This window comes from Tauraco erythrolophus, chromosome 27, assembly GCF_009769465.1.
Source record: "Tauraco erythrolophus isolate bTauEry1 chromosome 27, bTauEry1.pri, whole genome shotgun sequence".
NCBI classification, from domain to species: domain Eukaryota; kingdom Metazoa; phylum Chordata; class Aves; order Musophagiformes; family Musophagidae; genus Tauraco; species Tauraco erythrolophus.
The window spans coordinates 493193-514214 of record NC_141491.1 but is presented as its reverse complement, the minus strand read 5'-3'; the positions used below and the strand labels follow the sequence as shown (position 1 = coordinate 514214).

Here is a 21022-nt window from a genome sequence, read left to right as displayed (position 1 = left end):
TCCCTTACTTTGAAAGGCAGAGTTAGATCGTGCAAGTCTACCTTGTGTTTGGTGAGGTGTTTCAGGCTCCCGGGCTGCGCTCCGTGAGCTTTCCAGGCATCCCTGTAAATCCTTGTCCTGGCAGTGGTGGAGGCTCACACGGGGCAGTTCGTCTGGATTCGTGTTCTTTACCATCAGCACGAACACGCCTCATTTGAGATGGAAATGGGGGAATTTCAGCGGATGGAGCATTGTGGGCAGCGCTACCAAGCGAGGAGGACGGGGCAGAGCGGCGGCCGAGGCGAGCGCGGCTGCTCCGGAGCCGGCGGGAAGGGTGCCTTTCCCACGGACCTGCGAGGGGGACGGCTTCAGCGCCGCCGCGGCTCGAGGGTGACACCCGCCCAGTCGCTCCTCACTGACCCTCGTCCTGCCACCGCGACGGTGTCAAAATGCAGAATACTGTTCTGTGAGCCGGGCGCATCTCTCTGCTTCCAGGCACCGCCCCACAGTAATGACAACGAAATGCTCTGCAGTGTCTTGAATTTTAGTTGTTCCAGAAGGTCGTAAAACACTCCATCTTTTCCGTGAAATAGGTGGGGTCCGTGCTGCCCCCAGTGAGGTGTGGGGAAGGGTCTTGAGAAAAGCAGAGAATTAAAATATCTCCGCAGAATATAGGAAAGCTTTATAAATCGGCAAAAGGTTGTTCATCTGTTCAGCGCTTCATTCTCTTCTCAAGAAAATACCAAATCAAAGAGAAGAAAGGAAAATCTCCATATATAATATAAAAGGTCAAACTGTTCTCTTGCGGAAAGTTCTTTTGCATTTTTCTTCCCCACTGTTAAGTTGAAGGAAATGGTTATGTTTGCGTTTTATTTGAAACCCATTCATTATTTTAAATCATTTGAGTCCTACTCATATCTGCTTCGGTGTCTGATCTTATATCAGAAACAGCTGCACAGTTCTTTGTGCCCTCCGTTCTCCTGTTTAATAATGGTACGTTAAAATACTTGGCGTTATCAGAGAAAACCCTTCCATTGGCAATTCTCCTGGCTGCTCCCATGGTTAATTGATTTTTGGTGTGTGTGCAATGTGTTACTGTAACCGTACCTGATATTGCTGTGCTTGAAGCTGGCATCTGAAAGGCTGAGCTTCTTCACTCAAAGGGTCTTTGTTTTAAAAATCCTTACGGTTGTCGGCAGAAAATGTATGAGGCTGTGCAAGCTTTTTTGCTACCGATGCGCTGCGTAAAACCAACTTGAAGTGACGTCTGCTGTCACTCCGCGGAGTCCTGCCCAGCCTGAGCATGTCTGTAGACCTAACGAGATACAGAGGAGAAAAAGTAGCCTTCAGTGAAGAACAATGAACTGTGTGGTCCACCAGTAATCACCAGCATTTCTCACCATCTCCTTTTGGTTTTTTACATGTGAGTTTCCTTTCATGTTAACCCCACTGAATGTATGCGCTTTATTTCCATGGAAAGATAGATGGGTCTCCGCAGAGTCGTGCGGGGCGCTGATGGAGAGCCTCGTACCTGCACTCGTGTTTTTGAGTCCAGTAGCGCCCGTATCTGTCGGTGTCCTACCTACGGGTTTCCAAATGCAGCTGGTCTTTATTTACGGCTTTTCTGCCATTCCGAAGCGATGCTGTGACCGTGGTGCCCCATGTTTCCGGCTGCAGGTGCCCGCGCGGAGACGCGGCAGTGCCGGACGGAGGGACGGGGCTGTCGGGAGCTCTGCGCTGGTGCCGCTCTCGCCCCGGGCTTTGCGCTGAGCATTCCTGGTGCTCGCCTTGCTCGGGTGTGTTCGGGCACGTGAGCCGAAGGCGTTTGCTTTGAGGTGGTCTGAAGAAAAGCTGTGTTTGTTGTTTGGGGTTAGGCGGGAGCTGCCCTCCCCTCCGTGGGCACGGGGAGCGTCCCCCGCCCACCCATAGGCATTTCGTGCTCTGGGGGCGATGGGCTCGGGGGGTGGTAGAAGATGCTTCTTTCCTCTTAGAAACCTCTTGATTTCACAGTGCTGGATTCTTGTTCTTTGCTTCCAAGATTCAGCCCACTATGATGCATCTATTTGCAAACGGAGGCAATTGTTATTTGGGTAACAAGTGTTATTTTCATATACCAACCAAATGGCACTGGAAGACTCCATCTAAATGTCATCCATGTTCTGCAAATATTTTTTTTCTTCTTCCTTCTGCACTAAACAATAGGTATTCTTTTTTTTCACAGTGGATGAGGGACCCAGCCCTGGCTATTCACAATCCAGAGGCTTCTGTTACAGTTGACTTCGCTGCTTCTACACTGCCAAAAATAAAAACCTGGAGGATTACATAAAGGCTCCCACTGTTTACATTTCATCTCTTGTCCTTCTCAGCTCTGAGTGTTTTTCAGAATAAACAATGCGTTATTTGCCAATGCCTTTTATATTTCTTAAAGATTGTTTGGGGATATACCTTCCAAAGCTTATTTTAGTTATCCTCGAAACTTGAAATGCTTTAATGATGAAGTTCATAAGCAAACACAGAGCCAACCTGGTTTTGCATAGGTTTACCAACAATGGGATGGTTGTTGGTAGAACGCTTCCAACCCTGTAAGATTCCGAGGGAACAGGACAACACGGTATGTGTGATGTCCAGGAATGAGGATTGAGACTTTGTCTCCCTGAATCAGTCACCACCTTGACTGAAGATCTTAAGGCATTATCCTGTCAAGGCTTGTGTTGATCACCTCTTTGGTTTTTAGTGATGAGCAATCTCCTAAATCTATAGGCTTAAAAAGTCGAAACTCATAGTTACTGGTGTTTTCTGAGTGTATTTTGTATTGCTAACAAAAATAACAAGATCCCCAACATAAAGTGGAATTTACGTACTCTGATGAGGTTTGTGGCAACCTTATTTCTCAACTCTGGAGGAACAGTTTTTTGTTTATCTCAGAAGTACTGTAAAACACTTTCAGTCTCTTGAATGCTATGGTAAATAATTTATTAGTACTTTAAGGCTTATCTTCACCGTAGCTTCTGTAAATATGAATGTATTACTAAGAATTTATTGGACAACGTATAACAAACTACAGTTAAACAAGCCTTTCAAAGTAAACCTTTCTAATATTTTTCAGCTTTCAACTGGTAAATGACTCTGATTCAATGGATTATTGTGGCTATGAAGTGCCATGAGATCTTTTTCTCTACAATAGACCCCATGAAAATTCTTCTATGAATTGTTCTGCATCTATCATGTTAATGTAATTAGATGAATCTGACATACTTACCCTTTACTTTTTCTGAATTTGCAGAATGTCTTTAATGACACAGCTGTAGTTCAGATACATGAAAGATCCTTAATTCAATTTTCTTTAAAGAAGATTGACACTAGTAACATTTAGCCACTTAACAACCTTTATTTCACAGCATGGTAATCAGCAAATGCTCTGCACCATGGTTTCTCTTCAGTACAAAGAAACAGGATTTGCTATTGTCATTAAAAGTTTACAGATTAGTTGTGCTACTTGGAGAAGTTAAATTCCTTCCTCTGCTGCTCGGGCAGGTCCTGCTGCACATCGGCGAGGTCTCCTCCAGTCCCGCTTCCTCCGTCCTGTGCCGGTGCTCTGGGCCTTCCCACCCGTACCGCTTGGTCCTGTTACTGTATGCCTTGGAGTATTTGGTAGGGATTTGGAAAATCAGTCTCATACATGCAGCTGTTCTTCAGTATTTATTAGCTGTCCAGTTCTTGGACGCGTTGCATGGGAAACGGTGGGCAGGACAGCTCGAGAGAACGCAGAGCAGGTCAGGTTCACCTGTAAAAACCTGCCTCGAGCCTGAATTTCTCCTGCGTGTATCTGCAGGACACTGCCATGCAGGAGGGAAATGATTTCCATATGGCTGGTGTTTCCTCCGTGTCCTTATGTGATGCAATTAACAAGCGCGGTAAAATAAAGCAAACGGGTAGCGATCTCCTGCAGGCTCTCGGAGAGCCGGGGTGTGCTCGGCAGGGCTGCGAACAAAGCACGTCTCAAAGAACGGGGTAAAGGACTTCTCTTGAAATGTCCTTTGCCCGAAAGTTTTGATAATTTCTCAAATACTCTTTTTCCTTTGTTATAACATGTTTTCTCCAGATGCTGGAGTAACTTCTGCGTAAGAAGAACTGCGTAACGAGACTGGTTTGGATTTCCCGCAGGCAGAAGCCGTGCGAGGCCACGTCTCTCCCCCTCTCTCTTCTCCGTGTTCGCCCCGCTTGGTCCTGAGCCTCTTGCTCACTTGTGCATGGTGGTCGCACCTCCCACGGCCGTGTCGCAGCTGGTGCTGCCCTGTGCTGGTGGCTCCAGTCGCGGAGGTTCACGTTGCCCGAGTATTTTGTGGGGGACACTCATGTGGCTGCAGAGTGCAGTATGGCTTAATAAAAATATCTTTGCTGTCCCTGTCTTCAGTGAAATAATTTATTCTCTGTAGACATTTATTAGAGGGACATTGCACAGCCCAGCAGGCTTTGGTGAGATTCTGTAATCTTAGTGAATATTGGAAAGCTTTAGTGAGCCCTCTTGCCAAGGAATTCAAAATACGTTTTAAAAATATTTTCTCCCTGCAGCATTATTCTGACTCATCATACCTCCTTTGGTACCTGTCCGTATTCCCAGATAGTCCAGTTCAGTTTCATCTGTGCTCATCAGCCTCTCATCCTCAGGGCTTTCCCTTCGCTCACCAAATGACTTTCCCAAGTCACTCCCGATTCCGCCTCTGCTGATAACAGCGTCAGTCATTTCACAGGAGTTTGGCTCTGGATGTCTGTGGGTCTGCCCTGGACTCAAAGCTCTACAAGTGATCCTGGATTGAGGGAGAAGGGGAGAAGACTGTCAGTATGGCCAGAACAGATTAAAATATATTTTTGCTCTTTTTTCATGCCCTTTAATAATATGAAGGGTTTTTTTTGTTTTGTCTTTGTAAAATACATCATTTGCATTTCACATCCAGAAATAAGCTTCTAGCATGTTTGGCTCTTCTCCCACGTTTGTTCTAGGAAAGCAAGTTTCGTTCTTTACCTCGTCTGTTCCCGTTCATTGTCGGGGAAATCTGTGCCTTGTGACAGATGGCTGTTTTCGGACAAACGTCGCTCCCTACCAGTGGTACAGCAAATCGAGGTGCCCTTACGGTGTCCCACCAGAGACCTGCCCACTGCAGCCCTTCGGAGAATCTCTGCTGCGTTAGTCAACGGTTGGCCTTTTCCGATGTCGGATCTGGCAATCAAAGGACGTGATTAATTTAGGGAGCAGAGCAGTGTGGACCTACTGCTGTTCCAGTCTCATTAAAAGGCAAACGAGCAGAAGCCTACGTGTCACATTCCTGAGATGATTATCTGCTTTTGGTCTTTTGAACATCCTTGCAGCAGCTTAACTCCACAGCGGCTGGTGAGGGCCGGGTGGTGCGTGGACTGAACACGGCGATTTTCTCACGACTTTTCCACTGTCTCTTAGAAAGTGATGCTTGATCACCCTTTGACAGGCAGCAGTTCCCCACTGAACGAGCAGAAGTTGCCCTGAGTGGAGATCAGCCCGTAGCGGGACCGGGATCTCTGTCCCCAGACGGATCGCTGGCCCAGACACGGTGCTCATCTCGACTGACTTAGTGGCCCAGATTTTCCTGGGGAGCTCCTCTCTGCAGCGGGCAGAGTCCACACTTAGGTTCTTGCACCCGTTACCTGGCAGAGGGACGGGGAGGTGCTGCGTGGGAGCGTGTCCGTGGAGCCTTCGGCGCGGTCAGCCTCAGCCCTCCTTGGTGAAGGAAAAGCAGATTCTTGCCCAGTATCCCATCGGTGTTTGTGCCCCACAAGCTGAGCAAAACTGCCCTGTCTGACTGGGTCAGACATTCTCAGAATGCTGCTCTGTCTTCTTTAACTGGAATATTTTGAACCTCCCACACGTTTCTCGTGCTGGGAGCGTAGGTGTGGGTTTGCTGGTGGGCAGCGCCGCAGTGCGCGTGCTGACGGCTGCGTTGCTGCTGGGCTCTTCCATCTTTTCTGTATTCCGGGAACACGGTGATTCTCCTGCATGCTTTTGGGAAGAATTTCTTGTGTTCAGTGAACGCGTGTGTTTGGGTCCGTAACTCGTGTTAAATTATCACGTGTGAGTAGTTGCTGAGGAATATCATAAAGTGAATTGTAACTCTGGTTTCCTGGTGCGACGTAGCTGCTTTGTGCAGCTGAACGTGTCTTTAAAAGGTTTTTCCTTAGTCACGTTAAAGATCACTTAAGATTAACTTCAGTTGTAATTAAGCAGTAACTGTTTTCTGCTTGACGAACCCTGCTAACCCCTGTTTTAGCTGCTTTCCAGCAAAGCCATTTTAGAGCCCTTAACCTCTGCTTCACGTGGAATTTTCGTATTGGAGGTTCCTTGTGCAGTCGCTGCTTGTGGGACCCGCCACGCAGCCGAGCGCGGCACCGGCTTGCATTTATCAAACTCTGAAACTTACACTGTGAAATCCGGTTTGCATTTCCCCTCTGCCTTGTTCCCGTTCAGAAAACAAAATCCTGTCACAGGATCTCACCTGCACTTTTTTCCATTCGCTCTGAGCTTTTGGGGACTTTTTTAACCCTTTAATTCATGCGTGGAGCACACGAGGCTGTGGGCAGGGTTGGTGCAAACTTACTGCAAGAAAGGGAATGTGGTTCTCTTTGCATCCCTTCCCTTAAAATACATTTTTGTGCTAAAGTCTACAGGGACAGCATAAACCCTAGTAATGGATTATGTAGTGTAGTAGGAAAGTCATGTGCTTTTAGGAAACTTCTACTTTGAAAAATTGCTTTTGTAATTAACAGTATTTTTTGAAAAGTTTGAAAGAAGAATGCCGTGTGTTCAGTCATTCCCCCAGAAGCACCGCGGCTCCTTGTTAGCCTATAGACGCCACTGTCTCCAGGAGGTGTTGGCATGGGAACTTCGGAGTGTAGCTCCCGCGAGTACGCTGTGCCATACCTCCAGAAAGTTGCCACCTATGTCTGTCTGCATAAAATGTGCATTGGGACGAAGTGGAGAATTTCCACGTGATCTTCAGAGTGATTTGTGGGGGATGTTGCAGATGCTCCACATCCGAGCAGCGTTCCCCAGGAATACCAGTGGCGTTATTTTGCTGTGACTTACTGTCGAACAGCAACATAAAGTCATCACAGATTGAATTCTTAGAACTTATTTGCATCTCTCAACTTTGAGCTTTGCTGTTTTACCAACATTGCTGATTTAGCAACTGACTTCCTTGTGTCGAGTTCTAGTAGCACCGTGAGGATACTCGTGCAACACGTGTACGTTGGCATTTCCACGACAGGTTGGGTGTGTAAACAGCTGTCGTCGTCCTGCCCTTGTGCTGCCTCTGTCCTTCCCAGCGCCGTGTTCTGCTGCAGTGGCACCGAAGCCTTTTTTTTCTTCTGCAGTCACTTAGTTTTCCTTACCGAGCTGCAGCGTGCACGTCCTCGCTTAAACAGTTCCTTTGTGGTTAATTTAAATTAAAGCTGAAAACAAGGGGCTTGTGCCTGTTCATGGTGCGGAACCTGGCGGGTATAAAGCGCATTATTCCTCTTGACTGGCCCCTGTGCTGCGTGTGTCATCCTTCAGAGGCAGCTCAGCGGCACAACAAACACCAACCCGACGTTTATTAGGTCGTTCCGCAGAGTCTGATACATGAGGTTCTCCTAAAAGCCTTCGTGAAACGATGTCAAGGAGCATGTTCAGCTGCTGGAGGGAGAAACATCCGGCTTTTGCGTAAGAACGAGCTCTGGAGGTCGCCCGAAGCTCCTGACTGTCGCTGGGTTTTGTGCTTTCTGCCGCACACGTTCCCTCTGTGCCGTTCTGTCCTCCTCTCTCTGCCCGCTGTTTTCTTTGACTTCCTTCTCCTTTCCCCAGGCAATCCTTTCAATCTTCAATTTAGTTGTCTTGGTCTCGGATAGTCCAATCTTTGAGGTTTTTAACCCCTCAATGTCGGCATCTCCTTAGTAGCAGCTTTGCTTTTACGTTTTTTGGACTGAGTTGATATTTATTGAAAAAGGTTTATCAGCTTTTCAATTTTAAAACATGAAGAGGGTGAGATCAGCAAATAAATAAAGTCTCTGCAATTCTGCATCCAGTGCAGAGTTTCACCTCTTGCCAAGTTTTTCTGACGTGCGACGCTCCGAACGTAGCGAACAACCGTATCCGTCTGCCGGAGTGGAACACGCGTGTGTGGATCTGCCGGAGTGAAATACGCTGGTGGTGTTCAAGGCGGTGCTACGGATGGGGCTTCGACAGGGAGGTGGATGGACTGGTGTAGTGGTAAAACATTTTTTAATGTTGAGAAACCATCTTGTCTACAAACAATAAAGTGATTTGTAGTAACAAATGGAAAATATTTTTCTTGCTGGAGATTACACCATTTGTTTTCATTTTCTGTGACATGTTTTGCTCGTTATGCTGCAGGAAGCAAATCCAAAGTTTTATAAAGAACAGCTCATGATGGCAAAATGGGGAATTGAGCCGGGGGCTGGCTGTCACCGCAGCAGAGCGCGGCGGCGCGGGGAGCACCGCAGAGCTGCCGCGGGGTTCGTGTTGGGAAGGAGTCGGGGACGGGGCTGTCACCCCACCCGCCCCGGTGGGAATTACTGTCGCTCGTGGGACTCCCGGAGAGCTGTGGGGACGGCACGGTGGCATCGCCTCGATGCTGCAGAGTGCTTTTTGTGTTTCTGGACGTAATTTTAAAACAAATGGCAGTGTTGGAGGGTGGGAGATGGGCCTCACGGGGAGCTCCGGGAAGCGCTGGGTGTGCCTGGGGCATGTGTGTGGTGGTGGGATTTTTCTTTGTTTGCCTGGGGGCTTAGGGTGGTTTTGGGTGAGTTTTGGTTGATGTATGGACAGCACAGACCTTGAAGAGGGGGCTGATAGGTAATCTTGGGTTCACTTTTAAATCCTTTCTGGCATGTCGTCATTTTGCTCGGAGGGAGGAGGGTGCCAACTGAAATAGGGTTTGCGGCTGGCGAACGGCGGTAGCCGGAGACACCTTTGAGAGATGAGCGTGAGGTGTGTGCCTGCCCTTACCTGGGCAAGAAGGGATGGGAAAGTACGAACTTACCAAAACGTGCCACCAGCTTTGCAGCAGTGACACGCGGCTGGGAAGACTTGGTTGGTGGTGGAGGGAATTTTGGGTTTAGGTGGTTTCGGTCTGTTGTTTTTTTTCCAAACTCGACATTTCACGTAGGTCCAGTCGTCTCAGTCTGAGGTGCGGGGCAGCTTTGTGTCTGGGGTGGATCTGTGCCCCGTTTCATTCGCAGCCTTTTGAGGTGGACTCTTCAGCAGCCGGGCTCCGAAGGCTCTCGTCAGAGTGGCTCCCACGGCGGGTCGGAGCAGTTTTCAACCTGTTGCTGCCGTAATTTAACAGGAGCCGTTGTCTGTTCCACCTTTTGTTCCCGCTGTTGTGATGGCCCAGCGCCCGCCTGCGACTGCCCATCTCCTGGATGGCATTTGGGAGACAAAGACCGAGTCCTTTTCCCTAAAGCCCTGAGTGCTCTGCTGCAGTACGGACTTACATTTGTCAAGGTCACTGAGCCCTGTTTAATGTGCGTTCTGGGAAGATGACAGGGGACAAAAGATTGGTTTGTACCCTTCTGTCAGAAGGATGAGGCAGGAGTAGGAGAGCTCAGTTATTTGTGTGCTGAAGGGGCCGTGGTTATCTGGTGATGTGACAGATTCGCTAACGATACCTGACAGAAGTATTGCAAAGGAGTAATGGTAAAAAACCCTCTCTTCTGTCATGCAGTGTTTTTAAAAAGAAAATATCTTCTTGTTATAATATCAAGAATGCAGATTCCAATGTGACATCGAGTGGGGGTGCCCAGCCAGTAGGTGTAAATTGAACAGAAAGCATTACCGCTGGATTTTGAAGCGGTTTCCTGTCTATAGAGACTGTTAATTTTGGTAACAGATTTGATTTTTGTTTGATTTCCAAACAATTCCAGGATACGGTCACTGTCTTGCTTGGGACACACTGAGGTTGGATGGTTGTTGCTCAGCTGTGTTTAAAATCACTGCACCAGTTTGCAGCAGCAGAGGGTCAGCCTTTGGCAGCATGGAATGGCTTTTCGTTCAGGTCGTTTTATTTAAAATGACCCAACTCTTTCTGCTGCTTTCTTTTTCTGAAATGTTTGTAGCAGTGAAATGCCAATCTTGTTGCGAGATCCTGCTAAATTTTTACAAGTCAATCTTGTTTTTATTTTTTAAGGAAAAGTCATCAACAAAGACTTGCGCCACTACTTGAGCCTTCAGTTCCAGAAGGGCTCGATAGACCATAAACTCCAGCAAGTGATCAGAGACAACCTCTACTTGAGAACCATCCCTTGTAAGTATGTAAAGATCAGCCTCGTTTGCTCTGTTGCTGCTGACTGTCGCGTAATTCGGGCGCTTTAGGTGCCCGTCTCCTAATCTGGTTTATAGTTTCCCAGTGCAGCAGGAACCCCTGCAATTGGCTTTGCCAGAGGTTTCGTATCCGAAGTTGCAATGAAAGGGTACGGCCGATACGGACTGACCGAAGAGCGGAAACTTCAGCGTTCAGAGCTCAGAGTGTTTCAGGAATATCTGTGTTTTGCTCATCGGAATGTTGTCGTAGAATAACCGCAGCCACCGTGGGAAATCAACCTTCCTCGGTATGATGCAGCAGTGCAGCCACATCTTGATTTGTGTCAGTGTATTGTTTTTTGCACGAAGAGGAAGCTGAGGCCGTGGAGGGTCTCCGCGTTAGGCTGTCACGCAGCTGGAAGGAGAGTTGCAGAGGGGCTACATGCAGAAAGGGTCGCGATGGCAGAAGGAACAGCGGAACTGTTGTTTGCCCAACCTGAGAAGACAGTACACGGAGGTGGCAGCAGGAGGGAGAGCGGGTCCGTGGCCCAGAAAGAAAAGGAAGAAGCAGCACATGGACAGACTTTAGCGTCACAGCAAGAACTAATTAGTCAGAGAATCTGGATGGACCTGTCTCATCAGTTGTGCCAGCCCTTCTGCTCTGAGCATCTGCCAGCATCTCCCGGTCCAACCGGCGCAGGTGCTAACTCGCCTTTAGCAAGGTGCCCAGGGGTTACTGCTCCGGCGAGGGCAGGGCTGTGGAAAGCACCCTTCGAGGTACAGGGCGCTCTGGCAGCTGCCAAATATCCCGTCGTAGCTTCTCACCCTTCTGTGCCGTTTCGTTTCTGAATTATCGCAAGATCATCCTTTACCTTATCTCAAAGGTTCACTGATTAAAAGGGCTCATCTCTGATCGTATATAAATATTCATTGCACTCAAAACTCGTTTGTCAACTAACGTTTTTGTAACGACAGGAATTCCATTCTCAATTTAGCATCGTTATCATGCTGAGCATGCCCAAGAGTTTGACTCTCTTAAAAGATGCCAATAGTGGAAGGCAGTTTGTTTACCAGCAGCTCTTGTTTGTGCTGCTGCCTGAAAAAAACTGACGTGTGCCTTTAAAATGCTGTTAGGTTAGAGGCAGTAATGAATCAGGGGAGTCCTTTCCAGGAGAGCTTTAATTAAGCTCTGATGACTATGGGAGGCCTGTATTTACAGACAGAACAGTTTGAGAGCTGCATTAACACAGCAATTTACTGATTACTTTGGAAAAGCTTACCTGTAGCTAAGGTTTGGAGCGTAGGTGAACCGTGCTCTGAACTGTAAGGTTGCAGTAGCGGTTTTGTGCCCAGTTATGGATTTGGTGGCCCAAAAATCAAATGTGCTTGGTCATGCTGACCTTGTTACAAGCTCCTGAGTTGGTGCTGGTGGCATCAGCACCCTTACAGCTGCGTGAAACACCACAGCTCTCACGCAGTTGCCCGGAGTCCCTGGCGGCGAGTGCCTGGCCCCAGCAGCGTCGGCTTCCGCAGAGGAAGTGTTCGGTTCACTGAGCATAAGAAAGAATTCTCTCTTAATTACCACCTCACCCAGCTTTTTTTCTCCTCCTTCCTCAATACCAGATCTGTCATTCCTGCCTAATTTATTGGCCTAGTTTTCATACGTTATCGTTCGTTTGCTCGCCGGTGTTTTGACTCTTGTCTTACTGGAGTGACATCATCGTTGTATGAAGATCCAAAAATGTATTGTTTTTACTGAATTGTACAGCAGGCAGCATTTGGTAAGCAGGCAGCACGTAAGTATCTTACAAGAGTGTTTTCTCTGTCTTTTCAGGCACTACAAGGGCTCCCAGAGATGGGGAGGTCCCTGGAGTAGACTATAATTTCATTCCTGTTGAGCAGTTTAAAGCACTGGAAGAAAGCGGAGCCTTGCTAGAAAGTGGAACATATGATGGTACGTTGATGACGTTTGATGGAGCGGGAATAAGGACCCAGTACTCGTGTCCAGTATCTTGGTCTTAAGTGTAGCTCCTTGTACCCAGGAGGTGCCACTTTTCCTGCCCATTGATGGTCATTACACTAGCAGAGTGGCAATATTAAATCTATTTTTGGAGTGCTTGTGAAGAGGAGGAGTGTCTGGTTTTGAAGGTCTCTAGTAAATCACAAATTGTCCTTTCAACCAGTCTTAATGCAATCTGATTATTTTCCCTTTTGTGTTTTTGAGGAAGCATTCCGAAAATGTTTGTCTATGCTTGGTAGAGTTTTGTTTTAATGGAATTCAGTCAATTTTGCTTAAACTTTTGTGAACAGAGCCATGTTCTTCTCGGAAGTGCACATCAAAAGGACAGAAGGCAAGGGAAATTCTGATGCAGCAGGGATAAAAAAAGAATTTTGTAATGAAAAATTGAACAGTGCTAGACCAAGTTGTCCAAATCTGTAGCAGCGTTGTTTTTGTTAAATGTGATGGGGAAAAACATTGTAGTGAAGTTGGTGAACCGTCAAGAACTGGTTATCCAGAGGAGTCGTGGAGCTGCCATCCTGTGATGGACTTTTGCTTTGCTTTGCTTTGCTTTGTTTTAAAGGGCTCAGTGGCCATCAGCGATAACTTCAAGGTTCCTCACATCCCTGTACTCCAGGCTGGGGGATGGACCCAAACCCACCTGTGTTTAAAGTGGGAGGGAGGAGGTACCAGTCGGACTGGCTCAGCCCGGGGGTCTCTGGTGCCCTGGTTGCTTCTTACTGTTGAGCGGTGAACAGAACAAATTGCAAACATCTCACGTTGCTTTTTGTACATGAGTTTATAAAACCTGCAATACGATCTGGCTAGATTTTTTTCAAACATGTGGTTGTATTTGACGTCAGCTAAATTACAGCCAAATTTTCGGAAATGCTGAGCATGTGCAGCCTTCATTGATGCTCAACGGAATTTACCAGATTATAAACCTGCCTGACCTGCCCGAGTTCCACATATGTTCAACGTATATTTGATTCAAGCAACTTTAAGAATGCATCTAGAGGACTTCTTTGACAGGTGATGTTTTTACTGGCACTTGAATGAACTTGGATTGATTCCGTCCTTGTCCCCCCTGCCCCCCCCCAAAAAAAAAAAAAAAAAGAGAAAAAGAAAATGTCCAAAGTAGAAAATCCTGTGGAAGGCTCTGGACCTCCTCGTTTTACGTCTTACAGTATTTATGGAAATCTCCTAAGCAAATTTAGACTAAACTAGCACTTTGTTTCTCCCTCAGCTCCCCTTATCTGGCTGTCACTGCCCCGAGCCTCGCCCTCGCTGATATTTTCAGAAGGATTTCTTACTTGGTCAAAGCCATATCCAGCCACTAAATGTTACCCCAGCAAGAATTCTGGGAAGCTTTCTCGCTGTGTGCTCAATTCCCTAATAAAAATCATATGAGCAGTCAGGAGAGAGGTCAACTGCTGAAATTCTTTTCCAGAAAACAGCAGATGATTCCTAGTCTTTGTGTTTTAGATTAAGCTATTGAAGTAAAAATCTGTTCCTTTTTCTCAAGAACGAATCGTTTTTAGGTGAAGCTATATAAACAGCTTTGTTTACCAAGTGCATTGTCAGAAAATTGTAGGACTGTACTTTTAAAATCAATTATTTATAACTGGTTTTATGCAAATAGATGCTTCATGTTTCTGTACAAAATTAATTTGCTTTTTTACTTTAATGTGTTTCTGTTGCTGCGTGTTACTGTTCATCAGTTAACCAGTATATAGAGTAAGAAAAATGGATTTTCACTGTTTTGCTTCTCTCGGACTGTTCCCCATGTCTCTGTAAGGAGCATTAGTGAATTCCAGGCAAAGTAACAAATCCGACTTTTTCCTTTAAACCATGTGGCAGGCTAGAAATTTTGAACTAAACCTCTTGTTCTCTGATGTCCAATAGCATCATTGGCCAAAGGACAGTGCAGGAATAAATAGGCTGTGACTGCTGACTGGTTGGTGATAGTGCTGGTGTCTTCTTTACAGGTTACAGCTCAGGCCTTTCACCAAACACGTTACGGGGCAGTCAGCCCCTTGCTGCCACTGCAGAGCTTCCAGCCAGTGTCAGTGCTTAGTGATCCTCATTTCTGTCTCGTTGCCAGGTAACTTTTACGGCACTCCGAAGCCTCCGGCGGAGCCCAGCCCCTTCCAGCCCGATCCAGTGGATCAAGTTCTTTTTGACAATGACTTTGACACCGAATCACAGAGGAAAAGAACCACATCTGTCAGCAAAATGCAAAGGATGGACAGTTCTCTCCCTGAAGAGGAGGAGGAGGAGGAAAAGGAAGCAGTGAATGGCAGCGGAGGGATAGGTTGGTTGACAAGGGGAGGAATTCCCCGAAGTGTTGTAGGAACGGATGAGGAGTATACGAATAACATTCATGTTTGCTTGAACTGCCTCCTTAATCTGGGGAAAGTTTGAAGGTGGTTTTCTATTCAAACTGGTATTTTTACTCAATTTTGAAATTATGTTTTAAAAAGAAACAGCTGTTCTCCAGCCAGATGTGCAATTGCATCATGAAATGCACTGCTCAGTAGAGAACATGGAGTGCTGGGTATCGGCCAGTGTCATGAGGAGGAAGGAAAAATTTATCCACTCTTCAAATAATGGAATCCTTTGCAGAGTATAATTCATGCTCTGTAAATGTTATTCTTTAATTTTGAGGAGATTACTGAATTCGTGTGCGGGAGATTTTAGCGAAGCGATTGGTTTAAGGGGCTGCACCGGCTCACGCTGTGGGATGTTCCGATGATTTTGGTGAAGGGAACTGTCACACAACCTGAAACTGCCTCGAGGGGAGTTTGTGGAGGGAAATAAAGCAGGGAGTGTTGAGACTGGACCGGTGTCTGGTCGGACGTTTCGGAGATGGGCGGGATGCCCTTCGCCTTGCGCTGTCGTGGTTACTCATCTCGGGGGGGAAGAACTGGCGGTGGAGAGAAGCGGTCACGTTGCACTCGCAGACGATCCTGTGGGAGGGCTTAAGACAGGCTTACACTGACCAGACCTGCCCTAATCTTGCAGACTTCGGGGCCGGCAGCCCCCGGCCGAGAGCGGCCCATGGCCAGGCTGGTGGGTGGTGAAGGCCACGGACATGGTGGAGGGCACTGAGCGCAGCCTTGGGATGGAGCGGGGGGCGTCGTGGGGATTTTCAGGAGCTTTTTCTTGTCATGGCTCGTGGGAGGGTGGTGATTGTTTTATTGGCAGCTTGGGTCTTCTCTGCGTTTCACTCTGGTGCTTTGAGGAATGTTAGTGGGGTTTTGGGGGCGGCTTCGATGGCGTCGCAAACGCTGTTGGCTGCGCAGGGACGGCAGCAGAGCGCGGTCAGCTTGGGCTTCTGCCAGCGCTGAGCTTCCAGCGTGGGCTCAGGCACAGAATACGAGGTTAATTCTGTCTGGCAGGAGAAGAGCAGAGTTCAGGGGTTTCATGTCAGCTTTTCAAAGTTCGTAGCTAAAAAAAAAAAGTGGAAAAATGCACATCACACACAGGGACGTGTTCGACATCCACTCGTAGCCAGATTAAGAGGGTGTTTCTGTGTGAGAAGCAACATAAACATCTGACAAATAGTAACACTTTCCCTGAACAACTGCAGAAAACAAAGAAAAACATTCAGATTCTCCTGACTGGATGAAACCTGTTCCCAGCTACAACCAGACAAGCAGCTCCATGGACTTCAGAAATTACTTGTCGAGGGATGAAACCCTGGAACCCCTGCCCAAGAACTGGGAGATGGCCTACACCGACACCGGCATGATCTACTTCATCGAGTGAGTAGACCGACACCACGGAGGGATGGCTGTGCCCTGGGGAGGAGAGAAGTGCTCATGGGCTGCCCTTTAGGAAGCTGCCTGCTGCTCTAACACCTCTCTCCTGCTCTTACTGCTTCTATTTCTGCATGATATTTCATAATAAATATTCCTACAGTTTCATTCCTTACTGATGATCATCTGTGCTGCATACTTGGTACAATTGCTGTCGCACAGGAAAGCCTTATGGTTCCACGGGCAAAGTCAGTCTGTTTGTAATAGGAGTCTTGTGCCTCACAAAATATAAAGCTGGGTGGGTATTGCTGGGTGAGGTATAACGTCATATAAACCTTCACTATGTCTAGTTTCTCTGAAATCGAGAGCTCGGTTATTCTTTCTTCGCTGCTTACATTCCTTGGCTGGGAATGTGTGCTTAAAAATACAAATAGCACAGATTAAAGCCCAGGATAGGAAAGTAGCTCATAAGAGCCCATGTGAAACAGCCTCGTTTATTAATTTCTAAAGGAAGCAAAAACCTTACTGGGAGTTAAGCATAAGAAGAGGCTAAAAATGTTTTTTTCCTTTCAGGTAGAAACAGCTAATGTTCTCACATGAGCTCTTGGGGCCAGGGGAGAGTGTTGGTACCTCTAATGTTTCACATCTGTCCTGGAAGAGCATCCGGTGTGCTCATACCTCAGAGCATCACTGTTGCCTTCTTTTAGAGTTTTATGATGTGACTGAGGCAAAAATAAAAGTCACATTATCTAAAGGCTACAGTTGCTCATGGTAGTAAACATTTAAAAGTTAAAGTAAAGCAAAGTTTCTTCAGTCAGAGTTTTCTTCTAATGGGATATATTCTGCTCTGCAGTCATAACACCAAGACAACCACGTGGCTTGATCCGCGGCTCTGTAAGAAAGCCAAAGCTCCTGAAGATTGTGAAGATGGAGGTGAGATGTTCAGAATTCATTTGTCACCTGTGACTGATAAATGTCTGAGTTTGTCACAGCTGGATATGACCCATTATTGCTGTTGAAGAAGCTTCTTCCTGACACACACGGCTCTGGAGCTGGCGGTGTGGTGTGGAGGGTCCCCAGTGTGCTGGCAGCAGGAGTTTACATAAGACTGGGAGAGTCCATGTTGTATTTTCCCTGGAGTAACAGAATCTGACTGAATCGTGGGTTTGTCTGCGTTCCTGAGACCAGGCTGAGATATTTGTTCCAGTAACCATCATTGCTGGGGAGAACCCTGTGTATATTAGTGACGAACTCACTGGAAATTGTGCGGGAGGAGTGTAGCAGGAGGAGAAGGTCCGTAAGCGTTAGAGTATAGGTCTAATGAAGAAGATAAGGTGTAATACCTGTTGCTAATGATACCTATTGCACGTGACATGATACAATATTTGAATGCATAAGTAGAAGAAACAATCTGACTCTCTTCAACTCTTCACTATTGCTTCAAGACTTGCAGGTCAGGTTCGTGACTGGCCCTACAGACAATTCCTGCAACCTTTTCCTGCATAGTCACACAATCTATCAGCTAGAAAAGAGTACCAAATAGCTCTGTCTTCAGCAAGTGCCCAACACGTTACAAAAGCTGAGGCAGCTTCAGAATAGCCCGTTGTTCTCCTAAATTGCACAGCCTAACAATCAGGAGCTCATAGCGAAGCCAGCTGGAGCAATGGGCGCGTACTGCTGCTTATTAAACATGTGTGCAGCTCACCATAGGATAAAAAGAGCACTTTAAACAGAGAGATGCAGGATATCCAAATGAGCAACACTTAAATGAATAGAGCCACTGGGTCTTTTGTCAAACCCGGTGGAGTGATGCTGGTATTAATAATTGGTAACATGCTGTCATGCACTAGGAGAATTCCTGTTACTGTCAAACTTAGGGCAGCCTCAAACAAGATTATGTAGCAATTTTATCCTCCAAATGTCTGGCTACCTGACTGCATCCATTACTCTAATATTTAAATTTCGATGGTCAAGATAACTAGAACAGTGAAGCCAGCATAATGGGACCTCTGTGTTAACTGCTGAACACCTTCACTCGGTAACGACCTGCTGCTGGGCACCATCTTACCAGATTCTGAATCTGCCCTAAAAAGGAGCTTTTCACATATAATTTTCAGTACCTATATAAAACAAGTGATTTTTTATTTTAGACCACTGATGTAGGGAAGTCCAAGGCAGCCCAAGCGCGAGCCGCTGCCAGCCCGCTCGCCGCGGCTGCGAGAGCAGTCGGGCTGCAGCAGCACAGAACCGCTTTCCGCCGCCGTGGCAGGGCAGGCGGCCTGTGCTGCGTTTGGTGTGGCCGGAGCTGGGCACCTGCCAGCTGGTTTTGGGCTGTCCCTCTGGTTGTAAACATCAGGGTGAAATACCCTGCCATGGTGGGGGTCTCTTCTAACTCGTCACGAGTGGCTGTTACAGTTGTGACCTCTGAAACTTGCAGATAGTTTTCCACTGTAATGGAGAATTTTGTTCTTTTTGATTGCAGAACTTCCTTACGGGTGGGAAAAAATAGAAGACCCTCAATACGGAACATACTATGTTGAGTAAGTGCTAATTACTAATATGACATAGTTATAAATAGAGCAGAAAATAATGAAACGCTCGATACGAGGTGTGTGTAGTTTGTAATGCAATGTAAGTAACTACTAACTTGCTGCAAGAGCTCTTGTGAATCTCCTTCAGGTCAGAGTAAATGAAATCTCTCTTTAACTGTGGAAAAGAAAATTAGTAGAGTTGAAAACGTTGGCTTCAGAGGACAAGCTAACGCTTTTTGGCTTTGCAGAGCCAACACAGGTATTTCAGTTCTGCCCAAACTCACGGGTGTTTTCCACTCTGCACTACTCTGACAACTGCTCTGGCATTTACTAGTAAAAAGGCGATGCCTGAGTTTGTAAACATTTTAGGTAGATGGAAGCAACACGTAGTGTCAAGAGAAAAAGCAGGTTTTCTCAGTTCTGATCTATCCCAACCTTTTGAAAATTTGCAGAGTGGAATGAAGGTGTACTGTACCCAGTAGGTACAGGGAGTAAAATTGTATTGGCTCTTAAAGTAAATCAAGTTATTGAGAGAACAAAAATGCTTTCAGTGTTGTTTATGATAGTTTGTTGTTCATTCCTCCAGAGCATTAATCTGAGATAATAAAAAGTAGTATTTGTAGATGTATCTTCTGTGGTTGTCTGTTCTGTGAAATAGGCAGGATGCTTTCTGCTGAAATCCTGATCTGCCTTTTGTATGTCTACAGTCACATTAACCAGAAAACTCAGTTTGAAAACCCAGTATTGGAAGCCAAAAGGAAAAAACAGCTAGGACAGACTGATGTTGGCCCTTCAAAATCAGGTATGGCTGAATATTGGAATATTGTGTTCCTTGTCACTAATACCTTCATCTGCAATTATGCGTCATAACCAACTGATTTTGCAATTCATCGAGGCGTTAAGTCTTGTCATTTTGCTGCCCATTGGGGTCTCCCAAATCTTTAGGATTTTTTGTATGATTTTTTAATGTTAAAATTGAACTGAGACCCCTAAGACTGATTTAAAATCATTTTGATTGTTCTGAAGCTGGATGTCATGAGCAGCTTTTGAATATATGGAAGGTTAGAAGAGCCATCCGGAAGGTGCAGGTAGAACCACACCTTGAATTTTTGTGCTTTTGATCTACTTTAAGCTTGGTATTCAAGGGTTAGGGTGTAAAACTGGGAGTTATAGGTGGGAGCTTTAGTTCCAGCTCTGCCGTAGTCTGTACTGTGTTCTTGAAAACACTCTTAACTTTCCCGTTCACTTAACTCAGCTGTGAAATGAGCTGAATATTTTGTTTGTTTGTTTTCTCCGTAACCGTGCTGCAGAGGTTAACCAATGTGAACCAAACCAACCATTAACCTTTATGGCACCTTAAAAACAAACAAACAACTTACCAAAACTAACCCTGGTTTCCTGCCTTCTTGTCTATTCCATAATTCGAAAGGACCAGAGAAGTCTGCCTTCACCAGAGATCCATCCCAGCTCACCGGGGCACTTATACGGACGTCGCTGAAGAAAAGTACCATGGGGTTTGGCTTTACAATCATCGGAGGGGACAGACCCGATGAGTTTCTCCAGGTGAAGAATGTCTTGAAAGATGGACCCGCTGCACAAGATGGGAGAATTGCACCAGGTAATGTGTTATTTCTCTAAACTTCCTTTTCCTGTGGTGTTTTTAGAGAACGCAGCTTTTGAGGCACAGGAGGTTGGATGACTCTGTCCGCTGACTCTGAGTGTGAGCATCTCACTAAATGAAACAATTCCTGGATTTGTGAAAGATCTGTGCAGAGCAGTGGCTGAAAAGGAAAAGCAGCAATGCTCTAGATACAAATCTACTTTGGGCACACTTCTGAGGGTTTCAGGACATCTGCTTTGGCCAAGACTTTCGGCTTCATGATTGTTTACAGAATGTTTTTCGTTCCCTCTCTACACATAAAGTAAAAATAGTGTATTTGAATCATGGTCTGTGTTTTGCCTTGCTGCTGTCAAAAAACATAACATCGAATATTAAAATTGCAAAAAACCTGCAGCAGGAATGAGTAAGCAAAGCTGTAGGAACTGGACAAGTGAGGAAACAAGAGGGGTGAGAGCACCTGCATTCCATGAAGAATTGCACACTTTTTCATTGTTATTAAATGTTTAAGTTACCTATAAGCTTACTGTAACATACAGTTTACATTCTAAAAAAGGCAAAATGCTTCTTCACTTCTCACATAAACTCTCTTACTCTTCAGAGAAGAAGAGTAAGAAGAGTTTATGCTTTCGATCATTTAATACCATTTACTTATGGAATGAAACAATTTCCTGTCTCGTGGCTGACCTGTTGTTTGAGCTGGTTTGTACGCGGTTCAGTTTCCTCCCCTGTCAAAACGAGGACGATCCTGCAGCGTTGCGCCGTGGTGCGCACGCACGTTTGCACGTGGAGCGTGTATCTGTTCCT

The 21022-nt window shown here is 46.2% G+C and overlaps 1 protein-coding gene across 3 annotated transcripts in view; it reads left to right on the top strand.

The window, feature by feature from the left end:
* Positions 1–21022, top strand: part of MAGI3 (membrane associated guanylate kinase, WW and PDZ domain containing 3) — a 64744-nt gene that overhangs the window by 22449 nt on the left and 21273 nt on the right. For all 3 annotated transcript variants that reach the window (XM_086627438.1, XM_086627439.1, XM_086627440.1), the window contains exons 2-9: positions 10194–10310; positions 12141–12260; positions 14410–14619; positions 15898–16072; positions 16920–16999; positions 18549–18606; positions 19305–19399; positions 20027–20215. In XM_086627438.1, coding sequence (XP_086483564.1) covers positions 10194–10310; positions 12141–12260; positions 14410–14619; positions 15898–16072; positions 16920–16999; positions 18549–18606; positions 19305–19399; positions 20027–20215 — 1044 coding nt within the window. The remainder of the gene's footprint in view (positions 1–10193; positions 10311–12140; positions 12261–14409; positions 14620–15897; positions 16073–16919; positions 17000–18548; positions 18607–19304; positions 19400–20026; positions 20216–21022) is intronic.